The sequence below is a fragment of the Stylophora pistillata genome, chromosome 4 (genome assembly GCF_964205215.1).
Source record: "Stylophora pistillata chromosome 4, jaStyPist1.2, whole genome shotgun sequence".
Lineage (NCBI taxonomy): Eukaryota > Metazoa > Cnidaria > Anthozoa > Scleractinia > Pocilloporidae > Stylophora > Stylophora pistillata.
The window spans coordinates 18,950,706-18,975,071 of record NC_142522.1 but is presented as its reverse complement, the minus strand read 5'-3'; the positions used below and the strand labels follow the sequence as shown (position 1 = coordinate 18,975,071).

At 37.9% G+C, this 24,366-nt stretch overlaps 1 protein-coding gene across 4 annotated transcripts; it reads right to left on the bottom strand.

Annotated features, from left to right (window-relative positions):
- Positions 1-23,177, bottom strand: LOC111332756 (atrial natriuretic peptide receptor 1). Of its 4 annotated transcripts, XM_088758068.1 has the most exons (23): positions 22,920-23,177; positions 20,870-21,594; positions 20,184-20,488; positions 19,527-19,668; positions 18,714-18,926; positions 17,930-18,023; positions 17,419-17,515; positions 16,151-16,237; positions 13,551-13,640; positions 12,688-12,765; positions 12,060-12,164; positions 11,671-11,742; positions 8,625-8,790; positions 8,366-8,512; positions 7,735-7,912; positions 7,142-7,282; positions 6,680-6,803; positions 6,429-6,497; positions 6,059-6,233; positions 5,354-5,452; positions 3,189-3,280; positions 2,624-2,732; positions 1-1,522 (listed from the first exon to the last, which is right to left on the bottom strand). In XM_088758068.1, the coding sequence occupies exons 2-22, from the start codon at positions 21,549-21,551 to the stop codon at positions 2,625-2,627; spliced, it is 3,264 nt and encodes a 1,087-aa protein (XP_088614194.1). In that variant the 5' UTR covers positions 21,552-21,594; positions 22,920-23,177; the 3' UTR covers positions 1-1,522; position 2,624. The 4 variants fall into 4 exon arrangements, with proteins under 4 accessions (XP_088614194.1, XP_088614193.1, XP_022793921.2 ...); XM_088758067.1 differs by lacking the exon at positions 22,920-23,177 and adding an exon at positions 22,248-22,784 and having other exon boundaries at positions 1-2,732; XM_022938186.2 differs by lacking the exon at positions 16,151-16,237 and having other exon boundaries at positions 1-2,732; positions 22,920-23,173.
- Positions 23,178-24,366: the final 1,189 nt, after the last annotated feature.

Here is a 24,366-nt window from a genome sequence, read left to right as displayed (position 1 = left end):
TTCTATTGTTTTTAACAGTGCAAAGTTTATTTGGAAATGTGGTTGGGGCTGTGAGCTTTGACATAAATGTATAAAGAAAAAGTGTCTGATGAATTGCCTACTCCATGAAGTCTAGTTTCACTGCACCTATTATTTACAATAGCATATAAAATTAAGTAAGGTTTACTTCTATTAAACGTTTTACTTAGAAATAAGTTATTTTTAATTTTATCTTAAAAAAATATGTATAAACTAATATCAAAGATTAACTACTTTTTGGTTAGAGTAGAAGACAATGTGTTTTCTCTAAGAGTAGATATAACAACTGCAAAACATAGGTTTTTGATAATAATTATAGTGTTGAGAGATATTTACAGATCATTGTTTCAGTGTACAGTGTACAGATATTATCGGTGTACAGATCAATGTTTGCTGGCGAGCCGAATTTACAAACTTAATTGTGTCATTAACAAAATGCTCGAATATGTGGCTTTATTATCCAACTACACCTAGACGAGTACAAATAACGCAATAGACGAGTACAAATATCACGCGGTAGTTGTACTCGTCTATTGTAGTACCGGTTAAACAGGTTTTCTCGCATCGCGCAAGCGAAGAATTGGATTGTAGTTACGAAAAAAAACAAATGGCAGACAACCTGAATCATATTTCCGACGACGAAGGGTCAGAATGGCTGGCAAATATAGATCCAAGTTCATCAGATGAATCGAACGAAGAAAAACAGCTTGACGACCAGAAAATTTCTTCATTTAATGAAGAAAATAGAAACAACAACGCGCCAATTCCGTTCCGCTTCGCACACTTCTGTCACGCACTCCCCGTAAATAAACATCTGCGAAATTCGCCCGCACTGAAATAACAGTTTGGCGTATTGTATAATAAATAACTTATTAGACGTTTTGTTGTGTAGTATCGCTGAGTATTTTTACTCGTTATTTGTATTTTGACTCGCCCTACGGGCTCGTCAAAATACGGCACAACTCGTAAAAATACTCAGCGATACTACACAACAAAACGTCTAATGAGATATATGTACTTCAAGGCATCAGCCGATGAAACTCAACAACCTAGCTTAGTGCTAAACAATCTAAATGACGTAAACGTCTTGGGTGAGCACTGGATTTTTTGAACAATATTTAGACTTTAGAAAGATGAGCTTTAGCTAAATATGTATCAGAAGCAAATTTGCTTTAACATTACACTTTGTCAATCCTTTGTCTCTCGAATTTCGTTTTGTACTGACACAATTACTTGGTTAACACATCGTGTCGAACAAATCAGGCCTAGGGGTAGTTAGCCTCTCTCTACACGCTCGGCCAATTTGAAATCACCCACCCAATTCAGTCATTGAATCAGTCGTGGTTTAAGTTTTGACCTAATTGCTAACTTGAATGCGGGGACCTTTTCTTTCCTCCTTCCTAGTTTATCAGAAGGCATTATGCTGTTGGCTTTTGTCATTATTAAGTACACGAAACTTGTGGGTTTAGCGTAACTTTATAAGGAAATGGTACATGTTTCAAAGCATCGCCAGAAATCGAGGACATTTTGCTCCCGCATTCATTGGTCAGCGGATTGCAGTCGGATGAAAACAAAGATGGCGGTCAAGACAAATTCAATATAAAATATTGAACGATTTAAGTTCTGTGGACCTTCTTTATGGAGAAAAAAGCAAAAGAAAAACAACTTTGAACTGATCTCTTGGTATTTTTAAGGCAGAGTGACTTATAGCAATTTGCTGTCTGATGTAATGCAAGGGACACTCTGTACTAAGCTTCAATGTCCACTCAAACTGGCTTTTTTTGTAATCGTCTAAGATGTCAGACATTTTGGAAATTGTAGCTTAAACCACTTGCATTAAATAATGGGAAGATCTAGGCAAATCGTACTTGAAAAGGGCTTTTTCTGCCAGTTGAAAACACAGTTCAACGATCGTACTAATACAGATCTCCCTGATCTGCTTCTTAATTTTCGCGCGAGAGAATTTTTATTCAAGGCGCTACTTTAGTATGAGGGGGTCTGGATTGAGTTTATTTCCCGTCAAAAATTGCTGAATTTGGTTACATCATACGTATTGTTGAATTTGAAAACAAATATGGCGACAGTTTGAAGGTTTCGCGGAGGGTTTTTCTTTTAAAGCTTTCCCTTCTGGTGCGTCCTCAAGGATGGTCTCAGATCACAGATAGCAATTTTCAAGCTCATTTGGAAGTATCTCATTGTCAAGAAATGTCTGATTTTATGGACGATTTGCTTACTTCGAACTTCCCTTTATTTAATGCGAGTCGGAGCTAGTTGACTCCCTGGAGGGTTGCTCCTCAAATCGGCGATCCTTTGCCCTGGATTACGCTATATTTGAAACAGACTAGAGGTAATGGCTAGCCTCGAATATCGAACATTGCTGACTTTGCTGGAAGTAAGTAGACAAACAGCTTTTGAATTATTTTTATGTTAGAAGTACAGCTTAATCTCTACTGAACATGTTTCGAGTCGGAGGAATAATCTTACTCGTATTTGTGGTATTTTGGATTTTTGTTGAAATCCCATACATTTCCTTACACGATTTCGCCGCCATTAACTTCTCAATACGCACGCGCGTCCCGTATTTTGACCCAAATTTCTACCAATGGTTACTTGAATTCGTGTTCGGTCAAGGGAGCCGCTTCACAGAGGTCTGGGAGAAGTTTCGTAAAACCATCCTTTCCATTCAAAAAATAGGTTATTATCGTTCCTTTTCCCTGTAAAGAGAAAATTTTTGAAAGAAACGTGATTTCCTACCACGACAAAACTGATATCGGCCAAATGACCAACAAATCGAGGGTATTTGGCAAGTTCTAAGGAGACTTAGATCTACATGTACCAGCACGAAAATGTATTTCCGTGGGTTTTACAGTTTTCAATTCTTTCATTCTACAAAATTTACTGATGCGTAATACCCGTCTCTAGAGAAAAAGTTAATCGTTTTGTATTAAAATCTTGCATATTCTTTTGGGTCAGCCGAGTCAGCTATTTTTATCATTCATATTTCTTATATTAAACAATTTACCTTTTAATTTTACACATCATTAAGTTTACGGTCATTTTTCATTGATGATATATTTGGCCTGATTATTGGACGACGACAAGTTATATGGGTGATATGATTGGTAAATCATTGTCTTAGTCAATCACATACGTTTGACTCTGTCACTCACCTTAATGGAGACAGGTCCTCTTTGTTCAAGGTGAAAGACTCCAAGTTGATCTAAGGCTGTTTTACATTCTGGGCTCAAGTGGATTCTTAGGGCTGAAGTATCAGTTAAGTTTGAAATTTAAATGAATAAAGGCTGATAGTTTCTAAAGGATATCTGACAACCTCATTCCCAGGGTCTCTCATCTTCCCGCCCCCTGGAGCGAGAGAAGAGAGACCCTGGTTTAGGTTGGTCACGTGTCTTCCTGATTTTAGCAGATTACAAATTAGTTTTGAGCGAGGGGCAGATTAGTGGGAATTTCTCTCCACTAGCGAGCGTAGCTTGTCGGTAATCAAAACAAACCACACGTGAAGTGCCTCGAACCGAATGATTTCAACTGGGAATATTCGTTAGACGCCCAAAAAGATCAGTAAATCTTCCACTACGGTAAATAACAGTTGTTGCAGGCTTTGTAAATCAGTTGGAGATGTATCTTGCTCGAAGAACATTTATGCAAAAGGAAATCGCGCATTGCTTGCCGCTGCGGAGGACATTTATGGCCGACCGTTGAGACAAGGAAAATTTTTGCCACAGCTATTATGTAGGCCTTGCGAAAGACGCTTCAAAAATTTTATTTCCTTCAAATGGTGATCAGTGAAAGTCAGAGTTCTTTTGAAACAGTGAAGCGATGTACAGAAATATCACCACCTGTGCCACGCACCTTGGCCAAGAGTGCAAGGGAATCTAAGGGGAGAAGCCGTCGCGGTCTAAATTTCGTTACAGTACCAACACAAATGCACTCTCGACGGTCCCACATACTTCTTTGCCGCTTCCGAGTTGCGTGCATTTTTACGAAAGGTGACAAATTTCTTTCCTAATGAGCTACTTTTGATTGACTTAGCCGCTGTCGGAGATTTTTGGGAAGAAGATGTCCATGAAAATTCGTAGAAACATTTTTTTGGGCTCGTTTAACCGATCTCTCTTTTTCTAGTACTTATTTCGTTTAGCAGAAGAGGAAAAATGTGCACGCGATTGTGTGTACTTGTTCGCTTTCCTTTGTTTACATAATTTGACGTGCCAGTGTTTATTTGATCACAAATAAATCTGCGGCTGCCGTATAGAGGTTTTGCACGGCAGCCATGTTGGATGGCAGGAACAATGAAAATATTTTGCATAAGAAAGAAATTTTTTCCCCATGGTTAAAATAATCTATTGTTCCTGCCATCCAACATGGCTGCTGTGCAAAACCTCTATTCCGTCGGTAAAACGGGAACAACATCTCTACCCGAATATATCGCTTCTAAACACAGGACTTGTTTGGGTTTTAAATTGAGGTTACAATACCTACTCCGAGATATAGCGACTTGAAGGCTACTATAAAACATGGCAAACTGAACAATGATAGCGTCGATTCGAAGAGGACAAAGGAAATAAGGCAAAAAGTGAGCAAACAAACGACTCGTCCCTAAGGAATGTTTTTGCTCCGTGAACACGTGACCAGGCCAAACCAAGGTCTCTCTTCTCTCACTCCAGGGGGCGGGAAGATGAGAGACCCTGGGAATAAGGTTGAATAGCTGACCACAGATTTTTTCCCGCCAGATTTTAATGGTACTTGACTATTGTTTCATTAACTACCTTTGGCTTTTGCTTATAATAAAAGTTCAATTGGCCCTTCTGCACAAGTTGAGGATGGCTAAGAATTAAGTTTTTTTTAATATTAATTGTTAAAGCTACTAATTTGTTGAAGTTATTTCATTGTATAGAAAGATTACGAGTCTGTTTCTTTTTTCAATTTTCAAATAATTCATATTTAATATATTTTTACACATATAAAGAGTTACACATACAAAGTGTTACAGTGTCAAAAGATATTGTTTAGCAATGTTTAGTGCGTAAGTAAGATTTAGATTGCATGTAATAAAGTTGTATCATCGCTTTATGCTGTCAAAATTATTATTATTTTTATTATTATTATTATACTATTATTGTTATTGTCATCTTAATTATCATTCCGGCTTTTGTTTGCTTTAACACTCGAGCTATAGAATCGGCTGATATACTAATCTATTCCGTTAAAACATACGTTCCCCAGACAAGAGTTGTTTGGATTGTTGTCGTAATCATAATTTTGATAGTTGTTAAAAGAAAATGAAAAAAAAAATACAACTACAACAAAAATAAATACTCACCAAGTCCACTAGACTCCATTCTTGAAGCGTAGTTCACAGTGTCTCCAAACAAACAGTAACGAGGCATCTTGAGTCCTACGACTCCAGCTACACACGGACCTTTATGCAAACAGAGAACATAATATGATAAGTTTTTTGTAATTTCCCTTCGACGTAGCCCGGTGCATAAATTTTAATTGTTAACAGTAGGAAAGCTTCGATCCTCTAGTTTTCTGCTCGCTCGTTAATTTGTTATTAACAACTCTGCAGGACTTGGAAATGCTGACGTGCACAAAACGTTTACTGAGGATTACACTTTTGTAACGGTTTATTCTGAAGAAATTTGCATATCTCAAGAGAAGCGATAAAACATTCATCCAACAACCATAGTTTTTGGACTTGACGAATTAGTAAAGGTAAACAATGGACACAGAAACATACTCATACACGAAGGATGAATCTGTTTCTCAGCAAAATTCCAGAGCATTTGTAGATTACACCAACTCTATTATCCCTTCATACAAACATTTGTTACCTTCTGCAAGATTCCAGTGCATCAGTAAATTGGTGAAAGAAACCAAATGCAAATGCTTCAACTTCTTCTTTGCGGTGTTTTAAGATTATTATACGCTGCGTTTTCTAAGCCGAATTCTAAGCCTCCGCTAGCATCATACCAAATGCAGACATTCGCAGTTTCATGTCCTCTGCACATTAGGGCATACTGACCTGTATGAATCCCAATCCGTAACTGAAGCCCTTTATTTGGCATGTGTTGTGTAGTAAAGTCTCTGGTTGAGCTGAGGAGGTTTAACGCCATAGTGGCGATCTCACCAGCATGTTTATTTCCGTTTCTGATCGGCAAACCTGATACCACCATGTAAGCATCACCAATTGTCTCGACCTGTTGTTCATAATTCGACAACATAGATTTCTTTCACCATTAAAGAAACAGACGAAAAAGTACGTATAAATCAGTATATCTCTAATAAACATGTTGCACATTGGGTGACTTATTCAACGAATTGATTGGTTAAGGGAAGGCCAGAAGTTGCCAGACGTATTGCATGTTGCAGGTCAAATATTAAAGATAGCTCACCTTATAAACATCATGAGAGTCAATAACATTATCGAAGCAGGTATAGAGGTCGTTCAGAAAATGTACTACCTACGAAAAATCAATCAGTTTGTAATGATAGAACAATCTCCTCATTTTTAAAGTATGACATCGGCAATTCGAAACAATCGCTATAAATTTAGTCCTTTCTTTCTTAGGATTGCATTCTTAATGAAGATTTATAAACACTGGCACTCTAAAAAATGGTTTTCGAAAAAAAAGAAGTTAATAACCTGTAGTGGTGTGCACTGAGCAGCCATAGACGTGAAGCCAACAATATCACTGAAGTAAATTGTCACCGAGGAAAAGCTTTCTGCTGTAACTGATCTTCCCAGCTTAAGATCCTCTGCAATCGGTCTAGAAACAGAGGGGACATCCAAAATGAGAAGCTAGAAAGAAAAATTATTCAAATGAAAAGGACCGGTGCGGCATTTTGTTCTACATGCAATGAACTAAATTATCACAAATGTCTAGCTGTGCAAGAACATCAGGCGTTGATAGGGTTTGGTCGGACTACTTCGAACTGCTCGCCACAGACTCCATCATGTTGCACTTTGCTCTGATGGCGAGGCAATTGGTGAAAAAAATATCTCCTACTTTTAATTTTGAGTATGTCATCAAACAATAAGGCCAAACTGAATCCAATGCTTGATGCTCAACTACAGGGTGTGTAAGCTAAACGTCCTTATACTTACTTAGGAAGCATTTTGTAAAGAAGCTCGTCCGTTTTAGCTTTTTCTTCCGCTAATTGCATTGTTCTTTCGTCTACGAGATTTTCCAATTGGTCTGTGTAGTTCTCCATCATACGTATCATATTATCTACAATGTTAGCATTCCTAAAAAATGATAAAAAAAAGATTTTTAATGAGGATGTGGGGATCTCACATATTACCTCCTTCGACTGACACATGTTTTGTTTTTGTTTTCCTGTTTCATATGATGATATCAGTGAGCGAAAAACAATTGACTACTTGCAACGATTTGATGTGGCGATGAAACACACTTACCTGGCACATTTAAACCTTTGTATGTGTTTGAATCATCAAAATAACTTGTTCAGTGTTACACTTCACATGCGTGCATATTCGTTGTGATCAGGAAGGTTGTTTTGGGTGTGGACATGCGCACTCCGATTCCGTGTCCTGGGTTACCTTGGCTGAAATTTTCATGGCGACAATGATAATTGGTGTGAATCTGAAGCCCTTTCAAGTTTTATCTTACTACTATCAGCTTGTGTCTCCCTTTAGCAACTTAAAACCCGTCAAAACCAAGCGTCAGAATATCTTACTTTCCGCGAGTGAGAGACTTTAACTTTGACTTTATTTCGGAAAATGCTGGCCTCATTAAAGGGTCGTTATCCCAGCATGTTTGCATCAAGTGGATTATGCCTTTGTTGTTTCCAATTTCACTCGGTAAATCAGGCCGGATAGGAGGAATGAGACGTTTCCTCACTTGTTCGATGACATCTAGAGGAAAGGCAAAAAGGTAAGACTATTTTTAAGCTATCAACAAGTAAGAGACTACTGCAATGCCTTACGGTTTCTTCATTGACAGGATGGCACAAAATACTGTATCTATTTTCCTTGAATTGAGATATCGTAAGCTTGGGGGAAAGGAATTTTTCCTAACAGGAACCTTTACATCCATGCAGTGCTTAAAAGGTTTGGTAAAGGTAGTATTGTATTCTAGACAAAAACTTTTTGGATCGACGTTTTACAAAGTAAACTTAACACAATGAGCGACTCAGCGACTCAAATAATTTTGAGATTTTCCTAACCTTTACTTAACTCTGCACATGGAGAAATATTCCCAAATTCGGCTTTTGAAGGTGATGATTTTTATAATATGTAATTCGCTTGACTGGGGGTAGGATTTGCTCTCTGCAGATGCACAAAACTGCTATTGATTCTCTCACTCACCTTTGGGATCCATGCAAAGTGAAGAATATGGTTCCTCTCTATTGAGAAGTTCACTGAGGATGATCCCATAACTGTATGCGTCACCCGCTTGCGAACAACGAGGAATAGCATCTTCACAAAGGTATTCCGGAGCAGTCCAGAACAATTCTGCGGCAAATATGAACAAGCAAATATAAGTCTTCAAACATATAAGAATATCTCATTTTGAAGAGCTCTAAGGCTAGTATAAGCAAAAGTGGCTTCATTAATTAAAACTCACTTCTGTACTTAGCATGTTCGCTGATATCAGGTACTCTTTGGCCAACCTTTAATACACTAAGCCCATAGTCAGATACTTTACAAACCCAACGACTGTCAATCAAGCATTTGGATGACCTTAGATGACCATGTACGTGTACAGGGGAGGCGTGAAGAACCGATAAACCCTGTCAAAAATGTTAGAAATAATATAAATGAGGAAAGGAGAATTCTCGAGCGTTTTCAATTTATTTGTTTAAGCAATAATACTGGCAATCAGGTCAGATCAGCTGGCGAGAAGTTATAGTAAAATTAATGGGCCTAAGTCCAAGATGAGATCGGTCTCAATCTAGAGTCTAACATTTGCGATGTAATTGTTGTTCGATGTTTAACATTATACACTTAATTTATGGTCCCGTGGGAAAGAGTTAGTTTGGTTTTGCTAAAGTCCTGATGTTTCCCTCGACTTCGTCTCGGGAAACATCAGGACTCGAGGGAAAACAAAACTAACTAGTTCCCGAAGGAACAAAAATTAACGGCTTCGTTATATGGGTAGACTTTCTCTTAATAAAAACTTCCTTTTGTCACTATATTGCTATTTTGATGTCGCCAACTATGCAAGCTGTTAACTAGTTGTGGTACTAGTAAAACTAGAAAGTTTTGTGTAAATCGTAGTAAAGGATAAGGATTTAGAGGGGAAGGGTAGTTGTCAAAAGCCATGCAGGGCTCAATTTGGGATTAGAACACAAAGTGCAGGTAAGGGGGATGGTCAGTTTTTAAATTATCAGGTTAGTGCAAATTTTTTGGGCTCAGCAAGACCAGTACCATGTGGCTAGTCGCCCCAGGGTTCTGGAGTGCAATGAGAATGCTTGTCACGTGACTTATGGATGGTCAAACCCTAACCCTAACCCAAATCTAACCCTAACCCTAAATACTGGAAAAGGGTCAATGGAACTGACGTGATTTCTGCAACCCCAACCCCAACCATAGGCTTTAGTCGAGACTCGTCATAGTTGTTTCCTGAGGGTGTCGGGTACCTTAGTCACGTGATCTCCATTATTCCCCTAAACAATCATATGGCAAAACATGCTGTTGTATTCGGCGCGCGGGCAGCAACTGCGCAATTGTATCCCGGTCGAGATTCATTTGAATTTTATCAGAGGCATGTGACCAAGAATCAACCAATCACGATGCTCGTTTTGTTGAGTGGAAGTCTAGGTATTTAACAAAAGGCGATGTCGAATAATGTAGATCAAAAATCAAGTACTTGTAAAAACTCCCTGAGGCTTGATTGAAAAAGGAAAGGAGAACTGCTGATATGTATTTTCATTTTTTTCTCAGTTCGTGAGCGAGCGGTATTCTACAAATCCTGCAATCTGATTGGTTCCGAGAGCGGGCAGTATTCTCCCCATCCGGCCCGCTCACAGCGGGCGGTATCCGTTTCGCTCGAGTCACTTTGCAAAACATCTTAAGCTTCGTTGCAGGTTTTCACAAATATATCTCATTTTGCTGGTCGGACAGAATGTTTGAGCAAAGACTTCGGTCACGACCTTTTGGCGATAAACAATATTCATTCTTTCGTCTCTCTTGCTCTCAAATCACAATGTTTTTTTCTGCAAAAATTGATTTGGAAATAAATTTGGTGGTCCTAAATTTGTTTTGAAAACGATTGAAACGCAGCCTAAAAACAATTTTTTATTTAATAATCCTTCACAAAAAGTAACTCAGGAAGTTACGAGAGGTGGTTGCAGCTAACAATTACATTATTCAATGTGACTCTCATTCGTTAATATCTGTTTTCTTTAACACAATTTGTTCGTTTGTGAAACGTTGAGCAAAGTTTTGAGTTCTTCTATAAATACACTTTCGCCTATTCTTTGCAAATCCCTTGAATTTGGACATTTCTACCGTAAGTTTCCCATCAGAAACCGGAGGAATTTGAAGAATAAAAGTCGCATTAAATCCCCTTGTGTCTAGCTGGAAAGAGCCTCACTGACTTCAGCTTTCTAGTCGAAGAAAGACAGATTTACACACACCATTGCAGAAGACGAACAGGCAGACTAACACACATTTGCATTCACTTACAATTTGACTTTCCGTGACATTTTAAAACGGAACAGAGGTAAATCTTCGAAGATTAATCGTCGTTGGAAATAAACAATACTTTCCGTAAGATCTCCGTGTGTGTTTGTCACACCAGTACATATATCTTGTTAACCAGACGCGAGGGCCGTACTGGGAGAATATCTGCCCGGGGTTTTGACAGTACGGACCGAGCGCAGCGAGGTCCATACAAAAAAGACCGAGGGCCGATATTCTTCCAGTACGGTCCCGAGCAAGCTTGGTTAATAAAAGATTTATTATACGACTGAAGTTCAAAGGGACACAAGTGCGGTATCATTCGGAACCATTCGGGACAGTGCCTGGTCCAATACTGAGAGAATATTGACGGGCAATAGAGCATTTTGATTGGTTGATTTTAGTTATTGGCCCTCTGACTGCCCGAGTCGTGTAATAATGTTATTTATTCAAAAGCGTACGCTTTTTGTCTTCTTCAATTGACAGGTGTCACATGGTGACAGTTACTAGCCAAAAAATGTTTCAAAGTTTGCTCGAAAGCCTTTTCAGTTACATTGACAAATTAAAAATATTTCGGTGAAAGCTTTCTCTTTAATTTGAATAATGTCTGTATTCTTTATCATCCACTCAGTCGCTAACAAATTGTTAAGTTTATGGAGGATTTTCCCGTAATTAAACTCGTAATTGTAGCCCTACATCATCGGTTCTTTTTCTTTTTTAGAAAAAAATAAAAATCTTATTCACTAGCATAGGTCGGTCCGTATTGGGAAAAACTGTGCCCTCTATCTTGAGTACCGCCCGAGGCCGTAGGCCTTGGGCGGTATCCAAGACCTCGGGCACAGTTTTTCCCAATACGGACCGACCTATGCTGGTGAATAACATATATGGCTGCTTCAGTAACTGTGTCTAAATGTTTAAACTGAGAAACTCAAAACATATTCTGTTCACTGTTGAATTACAGGCATGACAAATTAAATGGATATAGTTACCATGGCAATGTCCTGTGCAAAAGACGCTCGGAAGAACCAGTCGAGTTTTATATCGTGGTTGGCTAAAATTTCCTGGAAAACCAAACGATATCAATAATTTAAAACTGAGAGGAGACATCACTACAAAAGGCAAAAAAAAAAATGAACTATCGATGGTTTAACCAAGTTATTAAATAGATGGAAAGTGGAAAGAAATTTCCTTTTAATTGTTAACGAATTTTACGAAGTGAAATTGGTTGCTTTTTGGTTGCAACATTCATGAATTTACCTTGCCCGTAGCAATAGGGGTGTTAAATAGTAGAATTTAGATATGGTTTTCTCTTTCATAATATGAAATCTTTCGAATGCTAAATTTTCCTATTAAGTATATCACTTAACTGATGCCTCACCTCTAAGCTGCCACGGTAGCAGTAGTGGGAAATAATGCTGACATTTGGGGATGTGATGCACACCCCGATATAAGGATTGATATTTGTGTGGACAATATCACGTACCTGATAAATAGGAAACGTCACGGAACGGTTTTTCTTTTGCATACACGATACACTAACACATCTAAAAATTTCTAATACAGTTAAAGTGGTATTGCTGATTCATTTCTTCAAATATGATAAATATGTATACCAATTTGGATCCTTTTCAGGTATTGCAGGCCTCATTTTTTTTCTTTTGATAAAACATCTGTTAAATTCATGGTCTCGCTAAATCAATGTAGGGGGAAAGGTTTTTTGCTGCGTCGTTGTAGGGTACTACAAGAATATTTGGCTGAGTTGATAACTAAATGTGAATTGTCGAGTGGTTGCCTTTCGTCCGAGCGAAAAAGGTCTAAAGCTCGAAACATCTCACTTTAGTGGCCAATACGCATTATCAACTCAGTTGACTTTACTACTCGAAGGAAGACGGAACTCTCTTCAGTTGGAAGGTTCCCCAAAGTGGAAGAGTCAATTACAAGGGCCTCTATCCTGTATTGTAAAATTATTGTCATAAGCACAAGAAGATTGGGTATCGTCTACTCACTTGTTTCATCTCTATCAAAATGTCGCGTGTCGGATGTATGGAGTCCTTATGTAATCTTTTAATGGCCACCAATTCTCCCTGAGAACGGAAAAATATACAAATGGTGTTAAAACATACTTAAAACCGAGCAAAGAATACTTGAAAGTCATTGGTAGTACAATAAAGGAGAATCGTGAAATGGTTCTTAAGGATATCAATGGTCTTCAATCGATGACACTCTGAACAGTAACCTTCTAGTAAAGGTTAAAGAGTATTGTAAGTGTATGGTGCCAGAGCTGAATGATCTCTGCATATCCAAATGACAACATTATGCCGCCTTGTGAATCCGTAGCAACGGTATACATGAATTAAAATGGCCTTAACTTTGAAAGAATGTCTGAAGGGCGTGATATCTTTTATCCACTACCGACGGCTGTCATGCAAACTTAAACGAAAAATATCGATGCTTACCGCCCAACACAAGTATCAACACCATTGCAGCCCAGCTACATGCATTTTTGCAACGAAATATAGAGTTTGCGGCCAAATTTTGGCAAGTATGCAAGAGTAAAACAATAAGAACAAAATACATTTTGCGCCTCTGTTAAACAATGGTCTGTGATTTTTCAAAACTTCCACCATTTTGTATAGTGTTGCTATGGTTTCACGTGTGAGGCCGAGGAAGTTCCTGGCAAGCACAGACGTTTTTTAGCACTGAAGGATGTTCTCGGTATAACATCCAATAATTTTGCTGGATAGAGTATTTATAAAACGGTTATAAACTTTATATACTGTTATATCACAGTATAACTGTTAAAGTGGCACAGAAATGACGCAAATGCATTTGAGTCCGTAACGTCATGATCAGGCAGTGCAACCTTTACCTTGTATCGACCCACATTTGAATGGAAAAGTTTTCCTTCACCCACCCATTCAGTTTGTACAGATTGATGAGAATTCAGACTTTTTATAACCTGCACCAGAAAGAGCGAAATAGATTTTGTCACCAATGAAATTACTAAGTCATAGCATTTTGGAACACTATTCACACAGCATACACAAGTGACAAGATGGTAACTCACACTTTATAGTACGTACATTTCTGTAAAATCAAAAGTTACATCATTTAGGCTATTTCAAGTAAACTGGCGTGAAAGGTAAATTTATAATCAAAACTACTTTATCTTTAATTTGTGAAAATGATGAAGTGCCTTAAGGACTTAACCACCATTATTTCAATTATTGAGTGTCGTACCAAAAACAAAAATATCACAATGACCAATGAGAAGAAAGGACTGAATACACTTAGGAACCGATGAGAACTCAAACTAAAACCAGGAAAACTAGAATTGTTAGGGATCAAAGAGCAAATTTTCTGAGGACAAAGAGTAATAAAGGGTGCAGAGCGCTTATCACAACCATTTTCTGAACGAAATCGTATAAGACCAAGATTGTTTGGTGCCAATTCAGACAAAATAATTATCAAGTAATCTAGCGATTATAACACTTTGTGACTTACTGCTCCATTATCTGCTTAAATCTCTCGAGGAAAGAGGGGGTTAAATTTGCAATGTTACCACTGAAAAGCTCAATGATGGCGTTTCAACTGTTAGCAGAAATTATAAATGGATTTGGATTTGTGAAGAGCGTTAGTACCTAAACTTCGGTGAAGTTTCTAAACGGTCATTTTATTTTTTTGCATTTCATCATGCTTTCTTTTTCATATTTAAGTTAAAAAATTTGGGTCAGAGGATATAAAAGCTATGGGTTCATTTATCAGCCAAAAAAGTATGTTAGCATCGATGGTAGTCTTTTAGAAGACGTCGACGTCAGCTTTTGCTGTTCAGTTACTCATTTCAGTAAGTTAAAGATTCATCTGTTCATGTTGTCTCTTATAGATGACCAAAATCATGCGGCGAATAACACGCCCTCTTCGCCGGCCTTTGCGCCGTATTCCCTTACGTCGCTGATTTTAACTGATTAGGCTTGAATCGACCGGCTAATATCTAAGAAAAATTTCGAAAGTTAAATGAGCGATGGCTTAGAAATGGCCTAGATTTTCTGAGTGATAACAGCCCCATCTGGACCTTAGACATTTACGTTATTTAGACACCTTAAGATACCCCGATTTTCACGCACGGGTACGGCTAGCGCTATTTTGAATTCATCAAATGGTCACGTGATCGCGTCCTTCCCGTGAAAGCTACATGTTTTCCCGGGGTAATCAGTGGTCTACGCATGAGTTCACGTCCGGTAAAAATGGAGAAACGGGTAAATTTTTATGGTCTTAATCTTTGCTTTTTAGACCAGAATGGTATTCATATTCTTGCATAAACACTTGTTTTTCTGATTTGAAGCGTTTTGGGATTGCGAAAAAGTTTTGTTGAGGCACAAATGAGGAAAAATTTTTGCCTGTCAAAGGCCGTGCTGCTTTCCAAACTGACACGTGATGACTGAGGTGTAGTCTCTTCGCGAAATTTTAGTTGAGACATATTTAAAATTAATTTAAATTACAACAGGTCATGAACCACGATGAAAAAAACCTAATTCAAATTACATACTTTATGTTGACTTGAGAGGATACTTCTTGATTAAAACGTTTCGATAGAAGTAAACGAGGCTTTTTACATTTTAGAGTCGAAAGCATATTTGTAGCATATTGCAAGAAAAGAGAAAAAAAGTCAATTAAATCTAATAGAAAAATGTTTTTGGCTTATTTCAGGTGATGTTCATATGGCATATGAAACACGATATAGACCTTGCAAGAGAGGTTGATGTTTAACCGCCTCCCGGTTAGCTAAATTGGTTAGAGCGCCGGATTGTGTAGTGCGGGAGGTCGAAGGTTCGAGCCCCGGCCGGACCAATGCTCATGGTCTTAAAATAACTAAGGAGAATTTGCTACCTTTCTATAATATCAAGAAATGGATAAATATTCTAGTCTTCTCGGATAAGGACGAATAAACCATAGGCCCCGTCTCCTGTAGGGTTAGGGGTAGGAGACGTTAATTTCCCACGTACGAGATTACTGTGTGGTGGATGTCATCCCCTGGGGGTGGGATGGGTTGGTGTTTGCTCGGAGAAACTAGCAATACCATGCTACTCTGAAATCCGAACGGAAATAAAGTTATGTATGTATGTATATGTGAGGCCACTTTTTTGCGCAGCATTTTGACCAGATCGTACCCGGTGTCACCATGCGTATCTTAAGTTTGATTGGTTTCCCGTGTAACCGAGTACGGCTACTAGTAATCCTACCCTACCCGTACCCGGAACCAGGCTATCTTAAGGTGTCTATTGTAAAGTTTTTCTTTATAGATTACAACATTAGCGTGCGTCAGGAAAACGGCCCAACCAACCTGTTAGGCAAAGTAAACCCGGCCCGATACAGATATTCATTACGCAATTTAGTAGTCAGGTCAGTGAATGTTTTTGCAAGATTCACACAACTCAGTTTCCTTTAATTTCGGGCCATTTTTTTACTCACGGTAAACTTGGAGCCAATGCTATTGTCGAGAGTCCTTGACAATCTCAGGTGTTTGTCTTGAATGTTGTCATCCACATCGAAGGTCCACTGTGAATGTGTGCAAGCCAGACACGCATGCGTTTTTAAACTACAAGTTCAGTGTTTGAAAATTCTTACTACACTCAGTTGTAAAAGAATAGCTACTACAATAACTCTATCATACATTCTTCGACATTGATTTCCTTGATAAGCGTTTTTGTCTCCGTTATAATATCAATCAAACCAAAGAAACTGCACATATGAAATTGATTTTAATCTTAATATTTTTAGTAGTTTTCGAACATCATTTGCTATGATTTCGTGCAGGTTTAGTGAGGTAGAGGAAATAAAGTCCTGTTGACTCAGCCCTGGCAATTCACATAATTCATTAGTTTTCTTTTTCAAAAGATAGCGAAAGCCGGAAAAGACATCTGAAACTAGCTGGAAATATCACAGACTTTTCTTTATATTACATTTTATTAAAAAACTGGATCATTGGATAATGCAATTCAAGACTTTTTATTGGCTTAGCCATTATGGTATATGAGCCAATATACCATAATCTACAAATATGGTAAGCCTAAGCGTCAGCTTAAAATTAAAAGGGAGCTAAAAATTTAATAAAAATTAATAATTTAATTTAACGTTTTTAATAAAACAATTATTTCACTCGCGCTTGTTGGATATGAGATGATTATAGCCAACTCGACGCTACGCGCCTCGTTGACTATCTATCACCTCATATCCAACGCGCGCTCGTGGAATAATTGTTAATTAAATCATGGTTAGTAGAGGGTTTAAATGGATTAGGCATTATTTTGGGCGCGGTACGCGATAGCAATTTACTGTTAATAATGCTAACATGTTGGTAAACTACAATTGCATTCAAAACAATAGTAACCTCTTACGGTATTCAATGACTAATCTTTTCTTAATGTCTGCGGCTTAGCGATCAGTAATTGTCACTTTGTTTCAAGATTATGCCGTTCTTGAAGTAAGTACAAGAGCGCTGACCATAAACCTCAACGTCCAAATCATCTAATTGTGTTCCCTCAGTGATGGAAAATACGCTGAGGTCGTAGATGTACATCTCATAGGCTCAAATCGACGGCAAATTCGATATAGACCAACGAATAATAACACATGTAATCTATTAAACAGAGCTGTCTTAAGAAAATGTTCCACATCTAAAATAACGGTGAACTTTAAAGATGGCTTTCGTTTTCCGATTATTTCAATATTTCCCTTACCTTACTGGCGAACTTGTTATCCACGGTACCTAGAGTGATCTGGCTGAAATCTATGATCCATGCGTCATTTAAAAGGTCTTTCTCGTACATCCTACGCCTGGAATTAATGGTAAGAACAAGAAGGGAGACTAAATCTGCCACATGGGCTTCTCTTAAAAGATAATTTCCGACATACTAAACGTTAGCCTTAACCCACAAAAATGGCTTCCTCACTGCCTAAGCCGCAAACTTAGCCAATCTGAACCACTCACACGCGCCCAAGCAGTTATTTATTATCGACTAATGCAAGGAAGAAAACAATCGAAGTAACGAACGAGTTCTTCGCTAGACTGGAAGAAAAAATGTCCATAAGCAACCTGCAATCATTGAAGGACTCCATTGACTGCCTGAATTATTAAGGTGATGATGGGAGGCTTTGCTAAGATCCTTGAAGATTTTGAAAAGTTTCGGAACGTTTAGGTTGTAAACGAATAACTGAAACAATGACAAATGAAATGATTATTGATCATACCTGTAAAGAAAGTAAGAAATAGGAACCAGAATAGCGGTAAAGGAGGAAAAAACGATAACCACTATTAACCAGTCCTCCATTTGCTCATCAGAATCTGCAAGATACCACGATAACTATAAAAAAAGTGTTGAGAAAGCGTGGTGTACTCGTCCAGCCATGAGGAAAAAATAACTCCATTGTTTGGAAATTTCAAGCTAAAACTATGAACATGAGGCTTTAAGCTTAAGGTCACTTCCAGTACACGTATAGCAATAACCTGCATAATTCTTCTAATCTAAGGACACAATGATGGGAACTATTTTTTCGCTTTTTAATCTCTGTTGATTTCTATTGACTCACCTAACGGCTTATATAAGGAAAGAGGGAATGCAGTCTAGGTTAGAAATCCGTGGTTTTGCAATGAACCTGTTTGGCTGTCAAGAATTAAAACATGTTTTGCACGTTTGTAGTTTTTTCTTCTCCAAATAGAATTAAAGGAAGATGTTAAACCTTTATTAAGCCAGAAGAGATTTCAGGTTTGATTTGTTTACATTTACTCAAGACGCGTTACCTTGCAAAGCTATAGACGTTTAGATGAAAAATAGATTACCGTATGGTTTTCTGTTTATCCTACTTCAACAGTTGTTTGTGTTGCGTTCCGTTGTTGGCATTTTTTTTTTGTTTGTTTGCTTTGTTGTTTGGGTCTTATCTTTTTTCTACTGTATTTTGGTACAGACGTGAAAGAGCCATCCAAACATGCCTTGTGTCTACCCTCAGTACTATCTATCAACCGTCCACCTTTTACCTTTACACGAGTCATCAAATACACACTCTGGTTCGTCTTCAGGAATCTTGGTTGATCCCCCAGGCCACACGGCAAGTACGTTGGAATGCATTACGACAGCTCCGTTTGAATCCAGCTCTAGCAGCACTGATCCACTGCTTTCGTGTATATTTTCAAAGACAAAATGTGGCACACGATTTCCTTTCTCATCAATCTTTACAGGTCCAGACATTCCTGCCAATTCATAAGGACAACAAATAACTCCAGCGAAGTTCTTGAATATGAAAAACCATTGTTTTATAACAACTCAATCCAAAATGAAGTGGTGGATGAAAGTAAAGAAAAGAAACAAAGTATTTAAGCTTTATCAGTACTGACCCAGATGGCCGAAACTTCAGAGGGTGCCCAAGAGGGGAAAGATATGAATAGACAGTGCCGAAGGATATATCTATTGCAAGATACCTGTCTCAAAAAGGAGACAAACCTTGGTCAATGTCTCATGCTTCTACATTTTCCATTTCTCTTATAATTACATAATGAAGGTCTCTTTTAATGGGGAAACGGTTCGTCAGAAGTCTCTTAAGGACCAAGAAAGGAGATCCCCTTGAATAACATCCAAAGTAAAATGTTGATTGAACATCCATATAAATCCAGTAAACAGATGTAACATCTCATAAGGCCTTAGAATATTACCTATAGTTACCTAGCTCATGTGTGTCAACAGCCGTGATCCTCAGCCTCAAACCCTCATTAAAAATATTTGAAAGATCGCTTATCAAACTAGTAATTATGCGCAGAGAATGCTTTAAATCCCGTTGAAGTTTTGTTGTTTACCTGTAAACAGAGGAGTTTTAGTGACCATGTTCTTGAACACCGTTGTGCCATTGGATATATTACCTCCTTGGCTAAGAGTACGATTAAGGGCATATGAATAGAGTAACACGGCGTCGTAAAGGTAAGGAGCAGTCTTAGCGGCCTAAAACAGAAACATTGCTGGTTAAATGAATTATTAGCTTACGAGACAGCTTCTCGACAACTAAACGTTAGGAACAAGTTTTACCCTCTAACGACATCTCGAAAATCTACTTTACTGATTTTTCGGGAAAAAGATACGAGGTTAGCTAAAATTCTTGTCAAAGCTGTGCTTCAGTATGTAGACTGGTGGAAAATCTTTCCCTCGAATGCATGTAATGATCTGATCGAGTGAAAATAAAACAGCATTTCTATCTAGGAAGGCAATTACTAAAAACATATTTCTTTAGTATAAGCGTTGAGTGTGGTTGGCTTCATTATTTCTATTTTCAGTAGTGCAATGGAACATTACAATATTAGTTGCCATTTGACAAATAATTCTGCACTTAATGCCAATCTTATTTATCATCGAGTGCCCTACTAAAAGTGCGCTAATAATCTTTATTAAAGTCCAACGACATCAACATCAAGCAATATTACAAACTTAAATCATAAACATTTCTTCACTTATATATTTACCAAAAAGGTTGCAGTGAGATTTTGAAACACAGCCATGTCCTGAAGGCCTTTGTTTAACCATTTTGTGATATTTTTAAGTTCTTCGCCACCTGGTTTTTTGACGGACAAAGTTATGAGCCCTTCAAATATCCCAAGCATCTTCTCCCAACTCAGCGACCACGTTCTCTTAGCCAAAGATGTTCTGAGAGATTCTGATATGTAGAAATCCAAAGTTATAAAGGCGAAATCTCCCTTCAGCATTCCCAGCTCCTTAGCGATCAATAACAGACGCGCAACTTCGGTTCTCGTGGCGAGAATGAATAAAACTAAAAACAACAAGAGAAAAGGAATGTATAAGTTAACTGTTAAAGTGATGCGAATTCTTCTCGCTATACAGCATTTTCGTTGAGGAATATTTTATGATGCTTTTTACGTTCAAATTTAAAGCATGATGGACGTCTGTATATGAGCCACTTTAGTTCAGTATCTCGTCCAGGTTTCTATGAAATCAGATCCTTCCTTGTGAAGATGAACCATTGTGAATGATCGACTCACAGAAGGTAATTTCCAATGAGAAAATGTTCTTTCCTGGTATTCTAGTTCCCATCAATATTTATTTTGAATACTCTGAAGCGGTAAAATTGATTATACATTCTCAACAAAAATTTTTGCTTTCTTTCACATTTTCTTGTTCTTCTATAGCTTACCCCTAGCGTATTTCTTTGTTTCCGCAAGTAGCTTCTTGGTGTCTCTATATTGCTTTTCTGGATCATCCCTAACCTTATACACATTATAATACGAAACTGTCAAGTTGTTACTTTTGAAATGATTGTAAACGTTGTTCGCAATCGGCGCCCAGATACTCGTGGGGCCGTCATCTTTGGCAAGAATTGCCGACCTCTGCCATTTAAACCTGCGCATGATCTGGAATAGAACTAAAGGTGTACTTTCTGAATATGTGCGGCTAAATGGCTGCGTTCTTGCAAAAGTAGCATATTTGTTCCTGTCCTCAAGCTCCAACGATGAACACGAAAACGATATGATAGGTTTATTCCAATGTCGTGCAAGGAGCCCCGCTGAAAGGCAAGCTACCGAACATCCCGGGCCTATGTACGCATCTACGGATGTTGATGATCGCATAAGGTCAGCGGTTAACCCTACCGCTTTTACCGAGTCACATGCGCTGTTATGAACCGTGTACGTCAAATTGACACCAACAAGAAAATTCGGATCGTTGTTGACATCATCAAAAGCGGCTTTTATTGCTGGCCTTATACTATCTCCCACTTTAAATGTTCCTGTTATTGGCACCAACACTGCAACACGAACTTCCTTGCATGCCGCACAAGATAACCACAATTGAAAACAGGTCACGTACAGAGAGAACATCGTGACTTATCGAAACCTGCAGTACTCAGTTATCAGTAACTTTCTGAAAAGAAAAAATAACAGGTGCACTTTATCATAACTAACTTGATGGACGCATAATCAACATTTGAAGTTTATGAAATATATTGAAAAACTTGTTTGCTCAACTCGGACATGGTTATTCAAGAAACTTCGATGAAACTCAAACATAAGAGAAATGGTTGTTAGAATGTCGTCTCGTGTGACAACGAGATTAAGCAAACCGGAAACAAAGAATAACTTCTGATCTCTTCGATTTAGAAATGGCTGAAATGTTAACGCACACTTAAGTGACTACCGGGGCTAATGGGCTGTCAAATCAGCATGAAGATTAAGACAGTTATACCAATTGCACCATAATAATCTTAGAAGATGGGCAATTATTACCTTTTTTTTGTTTTTTTTTTTCGCTTTATCGAGTGGATAAAGCGGGTGAACTTCTGAAAAAAAAAAAACTGTGGTGCTATGCCAGAGCGAACAGCGAAGGTTTAACGACGGTGACGCTCTAACGAAAGGCTAAGTCTTTCCATTCGCTCAGAGGAAGGGCTAACGCACGAAACGTCAGCTTTCAAACTCTTTATGATGGTCAATTTATATTATCAACTCATTTAATAAAACCAAAATTACCTTGCTATACTCCCCCACCGACGCAGCACCACAGTTTTTTAAAAAACTTACCTCCCTGAGCCATAACTTTCTTTCTATACGCGGTGCTCAATTTACATTCACATCTCAATATAATTGTACTCAGTTTAGGGCGACCTGCACTATCAGTGAAAACGAGTCTTAAAAATAATGCTGATCTTTAAAAACACATCCAATTTGTTCTTGTCTTATTCTCGATGCGCTACCTGGTGCATAATTTTGTCTAAATAAACATTAAATCGAGAAATGAATCACTAATTTGAAGTCGAACGACTATCAATTATGCATGGTACGGATATGAAGGTTTCACACTGTCTTTTTCCTTGTGGCAATTCGAAGCAGCAGACATTTTCAGTTCAAGATAATGTCGGACTTTGGAAAATTAGCCAGTTTTAAACCCAAAACTATTTTCAGCTCGGCAAATGTCATAATACACTTGAGTAATGTTTATCTCATAGTCAATGTCTTCCATATCATTTTCATTGACAAGACAAAACCGCGATAGACTCGTCATTTTTCGTTTGATTCATTGGATCAAGAAGTGCATTTCAAATTTTGTTTTTGTTCTTCAATTCCTTCCCAGCTTTCGTTGTTTTAACAATTAGGCTCGCAATTCTTTTTTAAGGGAAGACTAACCCCATTTGGTGGTAATTACTAAACACTGTTATTCTTCGAATTAAGATATTACTCAATTTATTACCCTACCTCGACCGCTGAGAAAGCTTCAGTACTTCTCAGTTTTCAATTCATCGATGCCAACTTGTAGCTTAACTCGATTAGTAAGATGGTTATAAGCGGAAACTCAGAGAGCAACGTTTGAAATAATAACCCACGCTTTGGCAGATAAACGGTTGGGTGCATAAGAGGCACATCATGAGGGGCGGAGCCTAGAGCCATTTACAAGAGTCAACACAATTTACTTTTCAATATTTGTTTTGCCGAATAGTATGATCTTCGCCTTTTGAAAAAGTAAGCCTCCCCAAAAAGATTTATAATTAAGCTTGACCATCCAGAAATCCATAAAAGCACCACTGAAAATAGCCTCTTGTTTTACCCGATTCGAATCTCTTTAATTAAGAGGCGTCTTTTGCCCTACAGGAGGCTTATCGAATATTGATTTACATCACGTACATCCCCCTAGTATATCCGAAAGAAAACCGGAGTAAGCTAACGCGGTTACAACTTTTCTCAACTTTTAAAATTTTACTTGCTCGTCTTTCAGAGACAACTGCAAAGTAATATTGGAAAATAATTCTTCTTGTTTGACATCAAAACAAATGATATAGCAGGTTATTGGGCTGTTATTCAAATTTTTTCAATTTAAGCCCCTCCGTTTGCTAAATTATTAAGTTTCCTTTGCTTGTTGCTAAACTGTATAATTTGTATCCTAAATTGGAAATATATATCAAAATTTTGTTAAGCGGATAAAAACACTAACAGGTAGCGACTCGCTCGCGTCAGTTTCATCTGCTAAACAATATAACTTTGGGGTGGATTATATCAATAAATCTTACCTTAATATATTCCGATCAGAAGTGACAGACGCGAACTGACAAAGAGGAGTATTCTAAATATTGTTTCAAATAATATTTCGACGATTCCGTTCTCGTTTCCATAGCTACCGTTGCCTTGAGGTCAGCTTTGGTTATAAATGCAAATACGTATTTGAAAAATTTTCACTTGTTAAAATAAAGAGCAAGGACTCTTTTCAATTTTCTTTGGTGAAAGAAATTTCAGTAAAGTCGCCAAGCCCGAAAGACAGAAGGTAGTTGAATTTTTTAGAAAGTTGCTCTTGTAAATAATATTCATATTGAAAATGACCGGATTTTTCGCATTTTCATCTCTTCTTCTTAAATCGTCCTTATTATTGGTGCAAATTAAACTTATCCTTAATCCTCAAAACTACTTGCGTGAAAGGTGAACTTTTCCCTAGTGAAATTAAGAAAAGGGTGTGGTGTTTTACGAGGTCTGGCGACCGATTTTGATCCATTATTCTCTAAATTTGAGCGAGGTGGCTTCCAAATTATCCGCCCCCACTAATGTGGATGCCTAATGATGTCGTTGCATTCTGCCAGATGAAAAAGATGTCAGTTTTCTCAGAAGGCAAAGACAAAGTCGTTATGCATATATTTGTCCATCATACTAAGAAGGG

Coding starts and splice junctions, on each gene's coding strand:
- LOC111332756 (XM_088758068.1), bottom strand. CDS start 21,551: ATGTTCTCTCTGTACGTGACCTGTTTTCAATTGTGGTTATCTTGTGCG. Junction 17,516..17,929: donor ATTTCTTACTTTCTTTACAG/GTATGATCAATA, acceptor CATTAATTCCAG/GCGTAGGATGTACGAGAAAG. Junction 8,791..11,670: donor TTGCACAGGACATTGCCATG/GTAACTATATCC, acceptor CATTTTTGACAG/GGTTTATCGGTTCTTCACGC.